General features: G+C 41.6%; 4 protein-coding genes across 4 annotated transcripts; 2 read left to right on the top strand and 2 right to left on the bottom strand.

Moving 5' to 3' along the window:
* Nucleotides 1–2,567: 2,567 nt before the first annotated feature.
* Nucleotides 2,568–4,921, bottom strand: EAF01_004016 (uncharacterized protein; the record flags this gene model as incomplete). Its single annotated transcript, XM_038912270.1, has 5 exons — nt 2,568–3,110; nt 3,160–3,441; nt 3,493–3,599; nt 3,651–3,757; nt 3,858–4,921. 5 exons carry the CDS (start codon nt 4,919–4,921, stop codon nt 2,730–2,732), a joined length of 1,941 nt encoding a protein of 646 aa, XP_038771954.1. The 3' UTR covers nt 2,568–2,729.
* A 5,439-nt stretch (nt 4,922–10,360) lies between these two features.
* Nucleotides 10,361–13,697, top strand: EAF01_004015 (uncharacterized protein). The gene is made up of 4 exons (XM_038912269.1): nt 10,361–11,012; nt 11,064–11,319; nt 11,370–12,358; nt 12,406–13,697. Exons 1-4 carry the CDS (start codon nt 10,911–10,913, stop codon nt 13,147–13,149), a joined length of 2,091 nt encoding a protein of 696 aa, XP_038771953.1. The 5' UTR covers nt 10,361–10,910; the 3' UTR covers nt 13,150–13,697.
* Nucleotides 13,698–13,790: 93 nt separating this feature from the next.
* Nucleotides 13,791–14,614, bottom strand: EAF01_004014 (uncharacterized protein; the record flags this gene model as incomplete). Its single annotated transcript, XM_038912268.1, has 2 exons — nt 13,791–14,277; nt 14,352–14,614. 2 exons carry the CDS (start codon nt 14,612–14,614, stop codon nt 13,791–13,793), a joined length of 750 nt encoding a protein of 249 aa, XP_038771952.1.
* A 2,964-nt stretch (nt 14,615–17,578) lies between these two features.
* Nucleotides 17,579–20,110, top strand: EAF01_004013 (uncharacterized protein; the record flags this gene model as incomplete). The annotated part of the gene is made up of 1 exon (XM_038912267.1): nt 17,579–20,110. One exon carries the CDS (start codon nt 17,579–17,581, stop codon nt 20,108–20,110), a length of 2,532 nt encoding a protein of 843 aa, XP_038771951.1.

Here is a 20,110-nt window from a genome sequence, read left to right as displayed (position 1 = left end):
CAAACGATAAAACTTATTGCAAAAAGTCGCCGAAAGACAGAGTGCTTGAGTGAATGGCGTGTTGGCTATATCACCATCATCTTTGTACATATGAGTCTGACTCGCTCTCAGATTCCGATAACGCTCCTTTACTTCTCTGTGTACTACTATTGATTATAAAGAATGAACTTTCTTTTCAATAAAATATATAACTATAACGATCATGCATAAATTGTCATCGAAATATATAAAAGAAATTAATTTATATATTTTCCTTATTTATATATATTCCTAGCTTTAAATCTTTTCTATCTTTTTTATTTAATCTATTATATTATAGAAGTTAAATATAACTTATAGACTTATCTAAGTAAACTTACTTTTAACCTTATATAAACAAGATTAGTCTTTCTTTTATTTCTATTTCTTAATTTTTTATTTTAATTATCTTATTATATAAGCTTTTAATTCTAATGTGAATTTTTTTATTAAGTACTTTTAAAAGTTAGATAATATAGTTCATCAGTATATAAATTATATTACTATGAGTTACTTTATTTTATATATAAAATTCGTCTATACGTAACCGTACACTTTCTTTATTAATCAATGAAATCTTTCAAAAACTTCTCATATAAAACCTAACTTTTCAACTATTTTAAAAATCTAATTCTTTTTTAAAATTTTAATTATTATTAAAGTTATTAAAGAAAAAGAGTTTCTATAACGTAGAGTATAACAATTTCAAGCTAAAATGAATTATCTAAAGAAATCTAAATATTCTATTTTTATTATGATTTTTTATAAATTTTTCTTTTAAAAATAATAATTAATTATTAAAATATAAATATCAAGAAACCCTTGATTTTAGTACATTTTCGAAGTTGTGGCACGCTACCCTGTAGCGTAGCTTACATAACGAACACCTACAAATAGCATAGTTTCTCTAGATAGTAATAGGACAGCTTTTACAACTCTACAATATTTGCCTCTCAATTGGTAGCAAGTCCTAATGAATACAATCTTTTCTAGTCGGATACTTCCTTTCGATTAAGCGGATTCGAAGGAGTCTCTGATGAAGCACTACTGGGAACCCCCGGATATCGAATCTCTATTTCGATCTATCGATTTATGAAGGCGGAGATTGTTACGCAAGCTTATCAATTACTTGCTTTCCTTCAATCTAAACATCAATTTGGCAAAATAATCCCTGAGAAGTTACAAACCATTATCGAGAATATCTGCAAGAATAATACGACAGCCTCAGAGCGGATACAAAACTTACACGAGGCGGAGACGCGACGGAATAAATCTCCTCTTAACACTTACCCATCCCAGCTCAAAGCAGGAGATTTTCTTCACAACACAACCAACTCTACTGTAACGCGTGTCCGACAGCTCTGGTGTTGCGCCTGGACTCTTCTCTTTCTATTTGAGTTGTTCGATCTAAAGCAGAATCGAAGACCACAACTCCCCTTAGATACTCACCAGCTACTCCAACTTTTCTAGATCCTGAGCAGGATAAAAATTGAATTGAATACATCCCACGCTACATCTTCGTTTGTAGTATTGAAGGGAAAGCTACGAAATTCAGAGCTTGGGATTCACAGATTTTGGCTATCGAAAACCTTGCGCCATCCTCTTTTTCTCTTTTCATTTTTGGCCTACTTTTTACAAAGCAACTTCCTGTATGTATCATGTTTTACCCCGCGATGCCCCTTTCACGGCACTGTAAATCGATATTCGCCTAAAATATCAAATCATAATACTCCTCTCTATCCCGATGTAACAAAGAGATCCTCGGAATAGGATATCCTAGATATGTGGTTATAAAAACTTACAACTATGCAATCAGCATGGATAGTAACCAGCTACAGAATGAGCAAATTTGGCCTATTGAACGAGAATGCGCTCAGCAACGCCCAATCAGCCTCCGATTATGAGCAGGACATGAAAAGGAAGTGAATCACTCCAGATCTCTCACATGAATACTTTGCTGTCGCTAAATAGCATCCTCGTCAACACATACTAGCACTGTCATTGTTATCCTTCACCATCATAATCTAGACTCTCAATTTATCCTCAAGAAAATATTCACTTATTTTATCTTACAGTAGGAGTTGTTCTGCTTCGTGCACAGCCCCTTTTAATATATCATTACACCAATTCAATTCCCCGGCAAGGGAACAACACCCCGTTTGTCAGAGGACCTAGCATTTCTAGGTCGAGTTTGAGCGTGGTTGGAAGATTCTATCCTCTCTTAAATACCACACACATTCAAATTTCTGCGCACCTTACAACCCAAGTATCGATCAATATAGCATTAGCTAAAAAAATTCACTTTCCAGCCTTATCTAGCACTTGCTTGTCATGTGAGTACAGATACTTATTAAGTAACGATGAGTTTCTGCGATATGGAATAAAACTTTAGAAGTGATTACAAGAGGCCATCTAGCATGTACATTTAACACCGTGGGGTATTTCGCGCGGACACCTTTGTAGTAGAGCCAACTCAACATGGCTTTGTACCTCATTTGATACCACGCGACACACTTCCCACATTCACAAGATCATTTGGAGCCTTCACACAAGTGGCAAAGCTTATCATTTATCAACTGTATTTTGAGCAATCACAAGCTGTGATATGCATATATTGATAGTCTGCATCATTATCAGAAACTCGCAGCACAGGATATCCGCTTTTCGACACGCTCATGCACATTCCCTTACCACATTCTCACTTTTCTTTTCTACTCTTTCAAATCCTTCTCTACTTGATCTCTACAAATTGGATGATAGAAATCCTTGTTCTTCTCAAAGGTTTCCACGGCCAACTTTCTATCAACAACGACCAATTTTCTGTAAAGTGTTCGAACGAACTTCATTCTACCAACCTTGCCCAACAACTCTGCAGTAGGTTGATATACTGATTCATCATTTGCAGCTAAGCCAACACCAAAATAGCGGGAGCTAAGTTCGACGTTTTTAGTATTGACAAGATCATAAGCTTTACCCATTGCTTGACTTTGAGCTGAGGTGAGAGGGGTAGTGAAGAGTTGGACCTGTTGGAGGAAGACAACTACTTGGTTTGCGGCCCAACCTTCAATATCGGATGGGGAGGGTGTGAAATCCTAAAGGAATTAGTTTCTGAACCGTGACGTAGTGTAACACATGATTTACCTTTGATTCCCATTTCTTTGCTAGAGCATAGCATTTGTCGACCAAGCTTGTATCAAAATCTGGCTTTGGGGGAAGACCTGGCTTGTAGAACCAAGAATCCCAATCAACCGACTCGAGAGCTTTAGTAGCAGTTGAATCGGAAGCGAAGAAATCAAGAAGCGTGGCCTTAAAATCATAAGAGTCGAGAGACTTCTTCTTCCAAGTGGTGAAATAATGTGGGATGAATTTATCCCAGGATGGTTTACCTACAAGTCTCTCAAGATAGTAGAGGAAATGGAAACCCTGGTTAAATTAGACTTCTAGCCCTGAAATGAAATCACTGGAATTACCCACCTTCTCATATGGAACACTGCTAAAGGCATCATCTGGGTCCTTACCCTTCAGATCGACAACCAACTTGGTGAATTCATGATCTTCGCCATAGAGTTTGACAGAATCCTCTGTATTTGAATATTAGCTTTTGAGATTTTGCATCCAAAAGTATGACTTACCAAGAGCTTTCCACCCGATAATGGAAGAGAAGTCTCTATATGCTTCACCATGAACAGCAGCAATGATTCTTCTTTCTAAATAGACTGTCCACCCCTCGTTCAACCAGCTATATAAATGTTAGTTGAATAATCTCCATCTGCAATAAATTCTCCATCTTCGTAAGAATAATAGCAAGTAAAGAGATTTGTGAAATTCTCAGAACCTACAAATGTTCCCAACTAGCATTGGAGACCAAGTTACCACTCCAACTATGAGCCAACTCATGAGCAATCACATCAACATTTTCTCTATCTCCACTAATAATAGTAGGAGTAGCAAAAGTAAATACTGGATTTTCCATGCCACCATAAGGGAAACTTGGTGGTAAGACCAAAACATTGTATTGGGTCCATTCGTAAGGATAGACGATTTTCTCTATAGTCTCAATAAACTTCTCAGTATCTCTCTCGAGTTCCCATTTAGCACCAATGAGTTCTTCTGGACCAGTAGAAACGAGGGAACGTGGACCGATAGATGCAGTAGCAATGTCACCTGATGCGAGAGCAAAGAGATAAGATGGCATAGGAATTTCTTGGTAAAAGGAGTAGAGAAGAGTTCCGGATTCTCCATTTTCGCCATGAACAAATGAGGTTGCACCACGGGGCAAGCCACTGGCAAGAACGGGAAGAGGAGAGCGAATACGGAAATCATATGTGCTCTTTACATCAGGAGTGTCTTGACACGGGAAGATCGAGCGGTTATGAATGGCTTGGCATTGAGAGAACATGTATGGGAACTTTTTGTTCGAGGTCTGAGCGGGAGTGAGCCATTGGAGAGCTGTGCATTTGTCGGTAGTTGATAGCGTAATGTCGAGTGCAATGATAGTACCCTTTGCTGCTCCACCGGGGACCTTCACAGAAAGAGGACTGCCGAATGGTTCAATGCGTTTTTGGAGAGTCCATTCACCAGTCTTATTTCCGTCAACTGCAACATTTTGCACATCAACGAAACTAGTATCGAGGATTATCTCTTCAGATTCCTTATCCGTAATAGATTCAAGCTGTAGTGTAACTGTGCCATGAACTCGCTGTTTCGTGAAATCAATGGCCAAATCGGCGATAGTATGCTTCGTTCTCCAATTGTTGTAATTTGACAAGGTGTTTGGATCACGTGGCATGTTGATGGTAGAAACTGAAGCCATCGTACGAACTGTCACCATTGTTTGACGGGCTGATACTATTCGAGGTGCAGATGTGATGATACTGCGTCCGACAGAGAGCAAGGTATTCATATATCGGGAACCCCTATTGGATGGGATAAGGTAATTCTGTTGCCGGACCAAACTTGAGCTTACTGGCGTTGGTCGGTGAAGGTCAAAGATTTCTTTCTGGGTTTGTGTTGATTGTCTTTTGGTTGGAAGGTGGGAGGGGTAAGGTTAATCACGATGTCGGGCCTCAGGCCTCAATGTATGAATGACCTCGGGATCTACATGGTCACATGATATGCCGTGGATTCCTATTATGGCTAGCACCTTCCGATAATACTGTTTGTTTTCTTCCCCTTCCTCCTGAAGTCCGAGAAGGCCCAAATCTCTTTCATCCATATCACTCACATTAGCCGGCACACGCAAAGTTTGATCAGCCGAGAAATGTGTGGATCTAGGAACAGATCTAGAAGGATTTGGAAACCGGCCAGAAGGATCTATCTGTCAGGTTCAAATTGAAATCGAACTGTAATTTCCATTTGCCGTGTTTCATGGCTTTCAATTGTTATAGAGAGGAGGATTTGAGGGGGTTTTCACGATGTTCCATATGGTGAATGAGGACGGAGGAGGTAGGTACCAAGGTATAGTGTTGTATGTGTCATACCTACTACAAACCCCCGAATACGAAAGAAATTCACGGAAAGTCTCATCCAGAATAGACCGCAGACATGGTATCGGTTATATGTACAATCATCGCGTACAAAGGAGCTTTACCGGGAAGAAATGCGGTCTGGAAACTCTCTTCTGCAGGCTGCAAGCTGCGGCTGGTCGCATCACAGTGACCTATGATTCATTCCCATTATCCAAATAACCATAGAATATGGTAACTATGTACGGTTAAAAGTACCAGAATTAGCGAGGTGCTTGAATCATCATCCCATCAAGTTTTCTATCCCCGGCCGGGTCAGGAACTTTGTACCTTCCTCACTCAATACCCAGATCCGGGCTCCCCCGCTCAGTCTCAGAGATATGAACTACAATCAAATCTATTTGACATACTTGATAGCGGCAAATTAAGCTTGAGGGGAAACAATAGTGGGAAGGGATGTGTAGTTTGAGTTCTGGAATGGTGGATGGAGCATCTTCAAAAATCTAAGGCAAGGTACAGACACGATAAGGACGAACTGGACTGAAACTTTGGATTCTCGTAGGTGGATCCTGGTGACAGCTCAATTGCCATATGTATTGCTGAATTATACTTTGATGTGACGATATAACAATGGACCTGGGGTATATTAGATATGTGAATAGTGATATGAATGGACAGATGCAGTTATGTTATAGGGGACCACGAGGGTAATAGTTTGAAGGGGAACTTATGAAGCTATCCCAGGGGTCTAGGAAGAAGTTCTAAAGAACCCAACAAATTTTGATAATATATCCAATTATGAATCAGTATCTCCGAATAATTCGTCGACGATGTGAAGCTTTGAATACGCTTGGTAGCAGATGAAAACATATTGATATGGAAGCACGAATGCGAAGAAGAGGGGAAATTGTGAATACATTAAGTCATTCTTAGCATACGTATCAATCACAGTCACCCGCGAGCTTTCTAATCCAAATATCTCCTTACGCCTTCTCGCACAGATATCAATCTCAATGTAATCAAAAATCTCCTAAATTATGCTTGATGAGTATTCTCCACTTCCTCCAATACTTGCCGTTCCCACTTTCACTCCACGGTACCTGACGACCCACGCGAGCCCACGTTCTCAAACATACATCGTGATAAAAGGCAGCTCAAAGAGTCCGTATTTGAAAATTTCCTTCCCCTTCATCCTTCCACATAGCCACAGTACTCCACCATCGTCGTGCTTCAGATTTTAATTGGTTTACTGGCGTGGTATCGAAAAGTCGGAAGTTCCTCATATATTTTGTTGACGTGTTTCGAACCATGGGCTTGGCACCAATGCATATCCCATGCTGACCCCGATTTTTCGGGGTGGGAGACTAGACTGGTTACAGCTGATCGACTTTTCCATCATGCTGGGAGGTATTTATCCTGAAGTTTCTGGGATATTTCGTTATCGGTGTTATTACTATAGGGCGAGAGGGCCAAGTCTTCAGGGTTCAACGCCGGAAGGAAGGTTTAAGCACGGAATGTTGACAATAGTTTGTATTTGTCTTTTGATGAGATTCGTATCGAATCTCGCTGTGTTACTCGTCGCATGGAGGGGCGGGGAAAGTTTTCCTGTCTGCAAAAGGTCAAGATTGTGATATAATCGTACGATTTAGACGAACCTAGATACCTGTCGACGGAGAATCTTTCTCAATTTGGATTGAAGAATTTAGATGCATGATGTTCAATTCAAAGGCCTTTTTTGTGCATGATATTCATTGTTGACACTGGCAGATGTTTCGCTATCTACAAACAAAGTGTCACTGTAGAGAATTACATCAAGGAGCTACGGAGAATTAATGATGAATTATTGATAAACATTAAGTGTTTCTAATTTGGTACGTGTTGAACAGAATTAGACTTAGGAGGAACTAGACTAGAGACTCCATTTCATGATGATGTTCCTTCCCGCAAGCAAAAATTCATGAAAAGATACGTGAGGAGGATCTATCTCATGGCACCTTCAATATTCATTTGTATGACGGGCTATTGTTCTCGTTACAGAAGCCATGTGCTAACGGTTACGTGATAGGCCAAATATAGCACTTCGATACCGTTGTAAGAACAATTGAGACTCAATTATGATATTCGGGATGACATTGAAGAAAGCGATGCAGTATGGATATGGAAAGTGCTTTTCCAAGAAAACACAGTTTCAAGACTATGTGAACAGTAGGATTAGATTAATTCATAATCAATCATGGGGATGAATTCAAAACGAACCTGGAAGTATTGTTCCGTTCCTCGATCAGAAATACAAGTATGTTTTGAATCATGAAGTCGAAGTGATATAGGTCTGACTCGCAAAATTGTAATTTAGCGTGATCTGTAGGATTTTGCCCCTTTATGTATCGGGAACCGCAAAAGACGAAAGATGAGATGAAGATGTGAGGTCTAAAACAAACGCAGGAAGTTAAAAAACAACACCTGAGTTAAAGAGTACCCGCATACAGAGGTGTGAGAAGAGTACATTACTGCTACTGCGAAGTCGCACAACTTCGCCGTTCTTCATACCGGCTCTTGTTAGATTACCATGAAGTCTAATATTGACAAGGAAAATGTAGAGATGGAAAGACTAGACGAAACATGCACCCCGAGTATCAATGAAGCTGTTGATCAAATGCTTGTTCGGCATCGCTTATAGGCTTGTGTAATAAAATGACATCCGTTAAGGGGTCTATTTGTTGTATTATAGGCATTGGATGAAAAATGCGTAGTACCGTGTGTTTATAATATATGTGCTATTGACAAGCTTTAGGGTTCTAAACTCTGGTATATGAGTTCCTATTGGTGACCGTTATACTGATGTGCGAATTTGTGGGGGAATACCTGGTCGACGACGTTTGGAAAATATAATCTTTCGTTTAATATCTCGTTGTTCATCAATCCGGACGACTTCTTAGGTTGCGATACCCCCTTATAATTCTTATTAAGATTTTGAATTAATCGCCTAATCACCTAATCGTCTAATTCTCTGATTGATCTCAGAATGACGTTCAATCACATAATTCTCGCGTGAGGTCTTGGAGGGGCAATAAAGTAAAGATTAAGCATCGGGATTTTCCCAACTCTCCACATTTACACTTTCCAGCTCGCACTCAAGCTTTTCACAATCCTGACCACTTCTCGTGGCAGAGAGATCCAGAACAGGAGGAATAGATTTTGTCCAACGGGATATTTGCAAAACACTTTCTCAGGAGAATTATCCTAGAATAGCAAGTAATCCGGATGAGTAACAAGGTAATGACTTCCATTTGTAAGGATATCTAGGTCATCATGACCAATATAGAAATGATATGAAGAATTTGAACATTCCCTAGTCGATAATGATTGGTCAACATACCGGACAGGTGCCGAAAAGATTTAGATTCTTGTATCAAGGAGGTTTGAGAGTTTTTCTCCACAAAATTTAGTCTAGAGTTTGAGACTGCACAGACAAGTGCGGAATGAGTTTCTGAATAGAGACATTTGTCTGCCCCACTATGAAGTCTTTACCGGCTCTTCAAACTTATCAACATACACGAACGGATGCAGTTTTAGAGTTAATTAGATATTTTCCTGTGAGATCGTCGAGATGACGGAGATTAGGAACGTTCATCCAGATTTCTTGTAAATCTTTATAGTCTGTGGGGCGATTGGAATAGCCTTAAATTTTGTGATGATTGAGAACATAGAAAACTAGTCAACATAATATAATATGACAGGCGAGCGAGGTGGCGAGTCATAAGGATAAGATCAACTTTCATATAGTCTATTAAGTTTGTGATTAAGTGGCGGAAGCAACTAGACTGAGTTTTCTTATGATGAAAACTTTCTTCTAGAAACAACCTTAGTCTCAAGAACTCGAATAATGAGGTTTTTGACGAAATGCATTAATAAGTACAGTATTAGCAAAACGAGTAAAGCAATAAGAACCTCGGTCGACATCTATGATGACAAGATAACAGAACAAATACCAGGGATCTTTTCCATCTGTTCCACAATGGGATTTCCCATTCGAAAAAACATGATATTTTGTTTTGAAGTTCTCGTCAGTTCGTTTCCAAGATTCAATGTGGACCCCTATAGATGCATAGGCATTATAGCGATTATGCCAGTCTTTAGAGCGTTAAGACGATTTTCCAGGGTTTAATCTCCAAACGAAAATCTCCACATCGACCCCGAAACTAGAAACGATCCACTGATTCACAGGTACTTGAACAAAATAATTCAAAAATGCTGATGCGATTTGCTAAACTCTCAACCCTAAATCGACGTCTGTGCAAATACATCGCCAACTTGCCAAGACAGCCCAATCTTCTGATACGAAGCTTCTTTTCCATGTGTCCCCATGATGATCATCAGAACTAAGAGGATGGAAGATCAGTACGACCTCCAATTAACTTCAGAATGACATCAAGTCATCGTGTCAATATCATGAATCTCGAACTTTCAATCCTGAATCCACGAGTAAGCAGGTACATATGTACCTCATGATTCACCACTGATCATCACGAAGCTTTTGAATCTTCATGTCTTGCGGTCCCCCTTCTTTTTGACCTCTTCCCTTTTCTTCTACCTAGCTAGTATAAGAACCAATTGATACCAGTAAGTAGCCCTGGGTATCATCCTACATTCCTTGCAAATTTTCATGCAGTCAACGACTCTTCTTGCCTATTTTTTCATAGCTTCATGTGTATTCCTAGTTTTCCATGCAGTTACGTGGCTGCCATGAATGTGCACGGGGCAGCACGGACCCTTGGTTGATTCCGTCGAGGTAAGCGAACTACGATCCTGTCAAAAGCTCCAAGCGGTTTCATTTCATCAATCACCCTTGTTTTGTCACCAGTACCCTCAAACACTTGCCAAAATCACAATTTCGCCTCTCTGCACTAGCTATTCTGCACAGTGCCTTGGTACAGTATCATTGAGTGAAGGAGGCAAATAGGGAACTCCGAAGTTTATACTTATTTTTCTCCGTGCTTTATCCGGCATCATATGCACTTTTTCACATGGTTTGGTGCTTACTAGCCCCTTCTTATCATTGTGCCTGTCTCAGACGCTAAAACAGTTGATTTTCACTCCATAGTAGGAGAAGGAAGGAAAGGGCACTAACGGGCCCTGCTGCATACTACCTTACAGACTGGAGATAATATATTAGGAAAATTACATATCCCCACTTGAACCCTCGCTGGGTCGGTCCAAGTGTCTGGCACTCCTTGAGTATATCTTAATCCTGTCTTTTCCTTCTCTTAGAGTCTTCAAGTGGATCGAGTCCGTTTATATGTTTCTTTCTCCGCTATATTAATATATATGCCACATTCCTTCATCCACAATTGAGTATCGAACTTTCTTTCCCACACCCATCGAAACGGAAAATCGAGCCGGGAGCTTCGATACGGATCAATTCCTAATATGGCTCATATTTCCGAGTACTTGGTCGATGCTACGAGCAGTGTTGGCTTATGTAACTTAATAGCTCGCGAGACGGGGGTATCTTCTTCACCTCAAGATATTGTATGTCATTCTCTTCGTGGCCAAGCTGGTTTTTGCTCACATTATATTTAGCCTTCAGAATCCCCAGTTATGGAAGAGAAAGAAAAACATATTTGGCGAATGCATCAACCTAGTGAAGCACCACGAAAATACAGTATATTTCCTTCCAAAGAGAAGCCATCAATTGGCTCAGATCGACAAAGTCCAGAATCCTCATTGGGAGAGAAGCACAACGTTCAAAAGCCCAAAGAATTGAACAAACGAAGGAAGCCAAGTGTCACCGAATTAGGACCAATGACTACTGTACATGAAGTTTCGATGGATTCCCGTAAGTAGCTTGAACATCTTATAAGGATGCCTGAAAATAACATTGAATAGCTACTATTCCAGGACGACCTCCTCTACACGAAAGATCTTTCAGTGCACCAGGTGGTAAATGGAGACAGCATACATATGGCGAATCTTTAGTTGCATGTATTGAGGGACCAATTCTAGATGAGAATGCAGAGATTGAACACGAAATCAATGAATCCAACTTTTTCAAAAGACAACGATCAAATTTTAACTGCCGTTCGAAATCACCCAAACCACTTTCACCAAAATCTTTGGCTCCTCTATATATCCCATCCAGAAATGCTCCAATGCCACCAAGAATTCGTACTCAGTCTTCACCAAGTACACTTAGATCACCAATGCCACCACAAGTGCCACCAAAGTCTGCTAGAATGATGGAGCAATCTCCATATCATAGATCTTCTCCTTACACCCCTTCATCATCTGTTAGTGCTTCTACAGCAGCAACCACTCCAAGTTCTCCACGAGAAGGACGATCTTCTCCGAAACCTTGGATGAGCACTGGTCGATCATCACCAAAACCATGGATGAATTTACTCTCCGGACGATCATCTCCTAAACCGACCAAAGATGCTTCATACATCATGCAGCAAAGCGCAAATTCCAGCTCAGTCACTCTTCCACTTCCAACCCCTCGACGAAAATCCCCCGGTCATTTTCGCAATCAATCCGAGAACTTCGTTCGACAGCCACGAGCTGGAAATCTTAGTCACGATGTACCTCATAGACGAGGGGGGTCTGAATCTGGTCCCTCAATCATGGATCGAGGAAGACCTAAGAAGCGAAGTGATGGATCACCCATCAAAGCATCAGCTCCCAGGCTCTTACCTTCAAAACGCTCTCCTACTTCCGAGGAGCAATTGGCTTTCGAATATTTACCACATGGTGTCAAGGCTGCTCAAGCAAGTTCAAAATTGACTCAAACGGAAATGGAGACACTTAGATGTCAGGCTATTGGCCAAGTTTGTCGCTTTGAGGTTCTCAATTCAAGAGATGTTGATTCTCTTTCAAGAGTATGTTATTACCCCTCCACTCCCCCAAATCCTACTAACAAACCCAGGAACTCCGCGCTCTCGACGAACGCTGTCTCTACCTCCGCAAAACCCACCGTTCCCTCCGTGCCGGACGTCGCAACCTGCACGATCGCATTTGTACCTATCTCCGCTCGCCGCGCACCGCCAAATTCTCCCACGATGCCATTCTCAAACAAGAAGAAGCACTCTCGGAACTCGATTCCTCCATCGACGACTGGATATCCAAACTCGATCAGGCTGAGAACCGACGCACGCGCGTGCGTCAAAAGTTATTGGAACATGTTGCCGCTGCGGTCTTTATGCCTGTCACTCCTCCTTCTGTTAGAAAACATCATAATAGTGTAAATACCATTACACCACCACGCAGTCCCATCAAGGGAATTAGTCCTGTGCGAGAAAGTCATCGCACCGTCGATGTCATGACTCCGCAACCGCGACTTTCCGAGGCGGAACTCAAAGAGAAGAAAGAAACCAGACGCAGAGCAGTAGAATCTATTCGCATTTATGCGGACTCGGATGTCTTTGCTCTGTTGGCCGATGTGGAAGATGAGATTAATAGAATGGGCGATCCTAATTTATATCCTTCGGATGAGTCCCAAGAAGAGAAAGTAGTAGCTCAGCCACAAGCTCCACGAAACGAAAAGGTTACTGAAGCTTCCCAAGCTGATTCCCATTTCTCATCTTCTGCGCCCGCGGTACCAATGTCGCCTTTCTTACTCAGACCAATGGTTTTCACCATGCCTGCTGGAAAGCAAGGTGTTAAGATTTAAATCTCTCCCTACCTGTCCTCCCCTATCTATATGCTCCTTTATTCATGTTGGCGATTCTCCCATACTTCTTGGTATTTCCCCGCATTAATCTCGTTGGCGTTTTATTTTCCGTGTAGAAACGTATAATGACTTTCACGATTCACATCGTCTGCTATGATATGGCTGTTTTCTTTTTTGGTAACTCTAATTTTATTATTCCTTTTTTCCTTTTTGTTATACTCGATTCTATGATACCAATTTTATTTTAATTCTTAAAAGGGGATTGTTGGCTTGGGGAGATGTTATACTATACTGTCTATCATTTGGATTTCTTTTGTATTATGGGATGGATGGATTATGGATGGATGGATGGATGATTATGGATGGGTGGATGGACGGGAGGATGGATGGATGGAAGGGAGGATGGAATGTGTCAGGGTTTTTCTATTGGGAGGATTTGGGGTGGAATGGAAGGGAATGAAAATGAATATATAGAGCTACAGAGATTAGCTATCAAAAAAGATATGAAAATAGGTAAATATCCATAGGATCTGGAAAAGGGATGGCATGAGAGCAAATGAATTCATCTTCTATACTACATTAAAACTGCTTTATTACCAAATGAAAATCGTGACAATTGTATCGAGACCTCTTCCTCTTCTCTACCATCCTCCCATCCTCCTCAATCCAATATTACTCAAAGTTCTCCCGTCTATAACCCCACTCCCTTCCAATTTCTCTCCATTTCCCAACATCAACTCCGTAACCACCTTTCCCATTTCCCTGGTCGGCGTATATAAATTCCTACCCACAGTCCTTACCACCGGAGAAAATCCTATATCCACCAGCTTCAAGAAACCTGTTCTCTGCGGCGTAAATTCCTTGATCTCATCATGTTGAGAAGCATCCACTGCGGCTGGTCTGACATTATATACTTTAAGATTTTCACAACCCTTTTCCGCAGGAAGAGCAAGTAATTCGGCTTCAGTTTCACCCTTTACAACTCCAAACATCATAGTTAGCTTACCAGGGGATGGGGTTGCGCCTTCGCCGGATATGTAGAGGAATTTGAAGGGTTTAGGGACGGAGAGAGGGGAAAAGGCTCGCGCGGCGCGGAGGGTGTAGGTTTTGGTTATTTCGGTGTATTTTCTGTGATGGATTCGTTAACATTATTCTTCAAAGTGATAAACTCCCATCCGCGCAAAGTATGAAAGAAAACTCACTCCTTATCCATTCCCACACTACTAATACCCAAAGCCCAAACACAGCCCTCTGCTCCCTTCAATTGTTCCAAAACAGTCTCCGGGTAATTTTTAAAATCAGAGTGGATGATGACAGTTGCCTTTTCGCTATTTGCATGTGTTTCAGCAAGAGGAACAGGCTTTCGAGAGAGGATTGATATTTTGGTAACTGAAGGATGTATGAGCATCTGGTGGAGAATGCCGGAACCGACGAGACCGGTTGCGCCGGTTAGAATTAAATGCATGATGTTTTTGGGAAGAGTTTATGGTGGAGGTGGGAATGGTGGTGAGAGTTGTAAGAGAGGAAGATTGAGGAATCGGGGTGAGAAAGAAAACTTATTGTGATATGAGGAATGAATGAATGAATGAATGAATGATATATAATTTCACATTGCAGGTAAAGACGAGAGAGCTGACGAGGCTACTTGAAGAGGCTGTTATCCGGAACACTTGACCCCCGCTGTTGTGGATGAACAGGGGGGAACTAGTGCGAGTGACCTGCAGCCTGCTGACACAACCAATTACATTCCAGAATCAAATGCAACTGGCTGACCCAAATTAATTTGGTTTGTTTGTTTGTAGGCTCGTTGACGGCGTGAGATACACAATACCAAGCGCCAAAGACGAACGCCTTACGAAATTATTGGACAATGAGAGGTTCGCTCTCTGATAATTCACGGAAGCCCCGTCGGAAAGACTGCAGAGAGTTGGCAATAGTAACCTTAGGTATGAAAATGTCTTTCATGTTGTCTGCCCATCACAGGTTCAAGCTGACTTTTGGTGATGGAGACATGTTAGATGAGTACGATGGTGCATTTACGTTCATTGCAGTGCCCAATCCTTGCTACATACCTTACAACAGTCAAAGCCAGCACAAGATCCGCGCAGGCGATGATGCGTCAGCCCAGTCAAAGAGATCTCTCTTCCAGGGCACGAAATTTGTACCGTAGGGCCGGCACAATATTGTGGAAGTCAATCACATCTACACGAAAAATGTGCTTTCTACCGCCCTAAACAATTCGCAAACAGATTCAGGTGTCAGGATGACATCTATTCGAAAACCTACCTCCTTCAAAATTCACATACCGTACACGAACATGATACGGAACGACTGCAGGGTTGATGACAGTGATTGGATCTATCATCGACTTCATCGTAATAAAGAGACTTTACTGCACAAGCACGACCACCTCCCACGAATCAAACCACAAATGATCGGAATAAAGGAGCACGTATGGGGAGTTCCCCAAGAAATATCAGATATATCTTCTAGACTTCTGCGAACATTGATTCAGAGTGGGACGAGCTGGTGTAAGGATGAATTATCCTGGTCGCCATGCATCCTCACATTGATATTCAGGAACTCGCCGAGTTTATTACAAGGTAAGAAGACGTGTCAACCCCCACGGGAGGTATCTCGTTTCTTCATCTGAAGAAAATGTAACCAGGTGGGTATCGTCTGTCTTATTTTCCTATCACGTATATCGACATCTTACCAGCCACTGGTGGGGCTCTGGCTTTGAACCTTGATCCGTTTCTATTATTTGACATCCTAGAAGTCTCGGACGTTGCAAATAAGAATATAAGTAAGCTCGTATGCCTTACTCCTCGACCGCATTCCCATTTTGATAATTATCGATACTACCCCCTTGAAGTCTCGCAAGATATCATATTTTTCAATGAAGAATTATCAAGCCTACCCCACGAGTTCACGAGTAGGAATGAAGTTGTGGTGGGGTTGTAAGACACCCTCAAGTCTAAATATAGTTTCATACAATCCAGCGTCAGGAGACAGGGCGATTGCGATGCACTTTTGGTAGCATTGCATTCTTCAAGTGTTGAGAACGCAACAGTGTTGTCGCATTTGTTACCTCGAAATGGGAATCAATGATTTTGCACGTTGAAAAAATTGCTTCCAACCAGTTTTCAATATTTTCCAAAATGTTAAGTAGTTTGGTGATGCATATAGCATAAAATGCAATGCACAAATTCACATATTTTGGTGTGCACGGAGTGATATTCGAGTCTTTTCTTCAACCACTTGTGGTATCGAGGGGTTTACGCCTTTATCTCAATAGGTAATTGCAGAATCTTGAACCCGTCCCCTTGAATTATCGCATTTTATTCTCTGCATACGGTATGTATGGATATTTTGGTAATCAGCGTTTCTTGGTTTGATGTGTGGGTGCATGTGATTCGGTGCGTGGTTAGAATGGTAGTCATATGAAGTAGGCAGAATTCTTCACGATGATTGGAGTATGGTTTACGAGCTCTAAAAAACGGCAACAAGTGGTGAATATCAGGGGTTTCATTTGTCGGTCAAGAGGTTAATGTCAGAGCCATCAGACATCTGTTATCAGCGTACTCGAGGGAAATTCCAAGATGAGGATAATGTATTCTTCAACTTAGGTAAGAACATTAAGGGAATAGAGCACAGGAAAGAGAATCGCAGCTATTGTATTAATGTTGGAAGAGCGAGAAATGGAACGAATATGCGGATGATACCGTGAAGATACTGACCGACCTTGACAGACTCAAAATGTTATAATGTACCTAGTAACTACCTAGGTAGCTCTGAAAGCAAATAAATTGGAATCGATATGTATTGAAAAGAAACTGACTGCGTAAGATTCTGTCAAGTCTGAATATCGTAAGAATAAGAAATACAAATTGGCTTCCGAAGCTAATTTAGGAAATGCACTCGACGAGGAGTCTTCTTTCTCTTGAATATTATGCCTTTACTGTATGACTCATTAACTATATGCTTGAATAACAATTCTGTCTCGGATTCTATTGTATGCCTTCAATAGGATGCGCATTTCCAGTATGGAAATTAAATCTATGTACTGCCACTCTCTCGTCGTGTTGCTTAGTCAGCTAACCAGATCTCACATCGATAACGTCAAGAACTCTTGCTCCACCCACTTTCCATATAAGAGAATCAAATGGCGATATATCACAATCGTTAGTTGTTCCTTATTGAGACATGTCAAAAGCAATTTAACTCATAAAACATTCCTCGCGTCTTAATCGTACTCCTAGTACTTTCAATCGGGTTTTCATCAAAAGCAATATGTTGACATTTGCCACTTCATTCGGCTGAGAGGACTCCAACTTCCTTCGCCCATCCTCAAAATTGAAGTTACACATGCAAACTGAGCTCCTATCCACGTGCTCACTTAATAAGCAATATTGATTTCGACTCTATCATGCTTCGAGGTTGCTTTCGACGGCCATTTGCGACGTTGAGCACATCTTTGACTGCGCGTCATCCTAGGCACCTCTTCCCATACTCGCCAGACGCGTTGCCATGGACAAGCTTGGGACAGAAAGGTGATCTACCTCATGGTATCGGCCTCTGCATCAGAAGTTTGGCTCATGTTGCCGCTGCAGCGACGGAAAGTATTCCAGATGAGACGGTCGCTGCTGTCCGGGGTATTGGGCCACCCAGGCCCCTGTTACCACCATCTCCTGAACAACAAATTGCCATTGACACATTATTACATACCAAAAAGAACATCATCGTTGATGCATGTGCTGGTTCTGGAAAAACGACCACCATATTGCATCTTGCACAATCTTCACCTGATACCAAATTTTTAGTATTGGTTTATAATCGGCGCTTGATGTTAGAGACAAAACAGAGGATAGAAGATTTGGGCTTGACCAATGTCACAGTACAGAACTACCATACACTAGGAGCTAGATACTACACGTCAGAATGTGCTACCGATCAAGGTCTCAAGCGAGTTGTTGAGGATGATATGACTATCTTTGAAAACACGGAACTTCCTGAGTTTTCGGTCTTGATTCTGGATGAGCAGCAGGATATGACACCGATATTGAAACGATTCGTGGACAAGGTGTTACGTGACAAAGGATTTATCGGGCCTAATCGACAGCCGAAAGCAGAACAACCGTTGAGAGTCGTGGTTTTGGGTGATAGACGTCAGGAAGTTTATGGATTTAACAATGCCGATTCGCGCTTCTTGTCCATGGCTAATCGTCCTGAAGTTTTCGGTTATATAAATGATCAAGAATGGGTTTTGGCAGATCAGACTGCCTCAAATCGTATGACACAATCCAATGTCGACTTCATCAACCAGCAACTTCTCAAAGACCCCAGTGGAAAGCCCATGCGGGCAGTAAAATCTCATGATGCATCAGGTCGGCCTTTTCCTCAACCACGTTATGTTATATGCGATCCATATGATGACTTAGTGCACGAGGTACAACGCCTTTTGGAATTTCCTGGCATATCTCCAAACGACATAATAGTTCTTTCTCCATCTGTGCGTGGTGTCTCGCCTGCAATTTATCTCGCTAATGATCTTGCACTCCGAGGAATCCCCGTATTCAGATCGGACTCGGATATATCAGAAATCGCTCCTGAAGTGGCTCATGGAAAAGTATTGATCTGTACTTATCATCAAGCAAAGGGAATCGAGCGTAAGGCCTCGATTGTTCTAGGATTTGATCAGGCATATCATGACTACTTCAACAAAGTCTCTGAAGACCCCATTGTTGTCACCAATCCGCAATACGTAGCAGCTACCCGGGCACTTGAGCATCTTGTCCTTGTTCATGCTCATACAAATGCTCCCTTGCCCTTTGTGGACCTGGACACTGTGCATGAAACATGCGATTTGGTCATGACTCGTAACCTCAACATTCAACCCCCAGGCCCTGAAAGAAAAACACCCAAATTTGGCGTCACTGCATTGTGTCGAAATGTTTCGGAGACTCTCATAACAAACTGTCTAAGCCGTCTCGAGTTCAAAATGCATGCCGAGCCGACTTACGGTAGCTCACCTCCACCTTCTGAAATTCAAGATATTTATGGTCTTGTTGAAGCTGTGGCAGCAATTACCGGAACAGCTATTCCTGCTATTTTTGAGTGGCGTCAAAAAAAGAGGTTGGCCATACTTGCAGGACCTTTGAAACTTTTAGCGCCACCTCAGAGGCCAACGAAACGAAGAAATCCGCTACGGGAGCTTCCGAAAGAATTCTATGAGAGAATTCGACACATAGGGTACGCGTTGGAAGCTGGCGTTATCACAACCGGTGATCTATTATACTTATCTAACCTTGAGATGGCAGCAAAAGATAAAGATATCACCAAGCTATTGAGCATTCCATTGATGGGATACACATGGGTTTCAGAGGCTTATTGTAAAGATATTCAATATGTCCTTAACACACTACCAGGCGACGCGAAAATCTCCGGACGAGGTATATTTTTCGAAAGCATGAGGTATCGCAAATTCCTCAATATTACCCATGGAGGTGGGCCTACAAACCCACAGAAAAAATTAGGAATCATAGTGGGCGGCGCCATGGATATATGTCGACCCAAAAAAGAGATCGCCGCAGTCTGGGAAATCAAACATTCAGATTCCTTATCTCCAGAGCATCTACTACAGGTTGCTTTGTACATGTTACTTCTCGGAGAAAAATCATCAGGTTTCCTCGTCTCTGCACGTACTGGGCAGACGGTACAAGTTCTTCCCAAGACTTCGGAATCGCTTATGCAAATTCTGCAATTGCTTGTGGATTCTAAATCCGGGGGTGAACAGTCGAGATTGTTAAATACATATTCGGATGAGGAATTCTTGGAAGAATGTGAAAGGGATTTTGGGGGATTGGTGGGGAAATGTGCATTGCCGGCTTGGTTTTCTATGAAACCTAGTGGGTCTAGAGTTAAGAAGGGTGTGAGAAAACGGAAAGAGAATATGGATTGA

This window comes from Botrytis porri (genome assembly GCF_014898465.1).
Source record: "Botrytis porri strain MUCL 3234 chromosome Unknown BPOR_005, whole genome shotgun sequence".
NCBI lineage: Eukaryota > Fungi > Ascomycota > Leotiomycetes > Helotiales > Sclerotiniaceae > Botrytis > Botrytis porri.
Note: the sequence above shows the minus strand (reverse complement) of the source record. Positions and strands in the feature narration are given on the sequence as shown.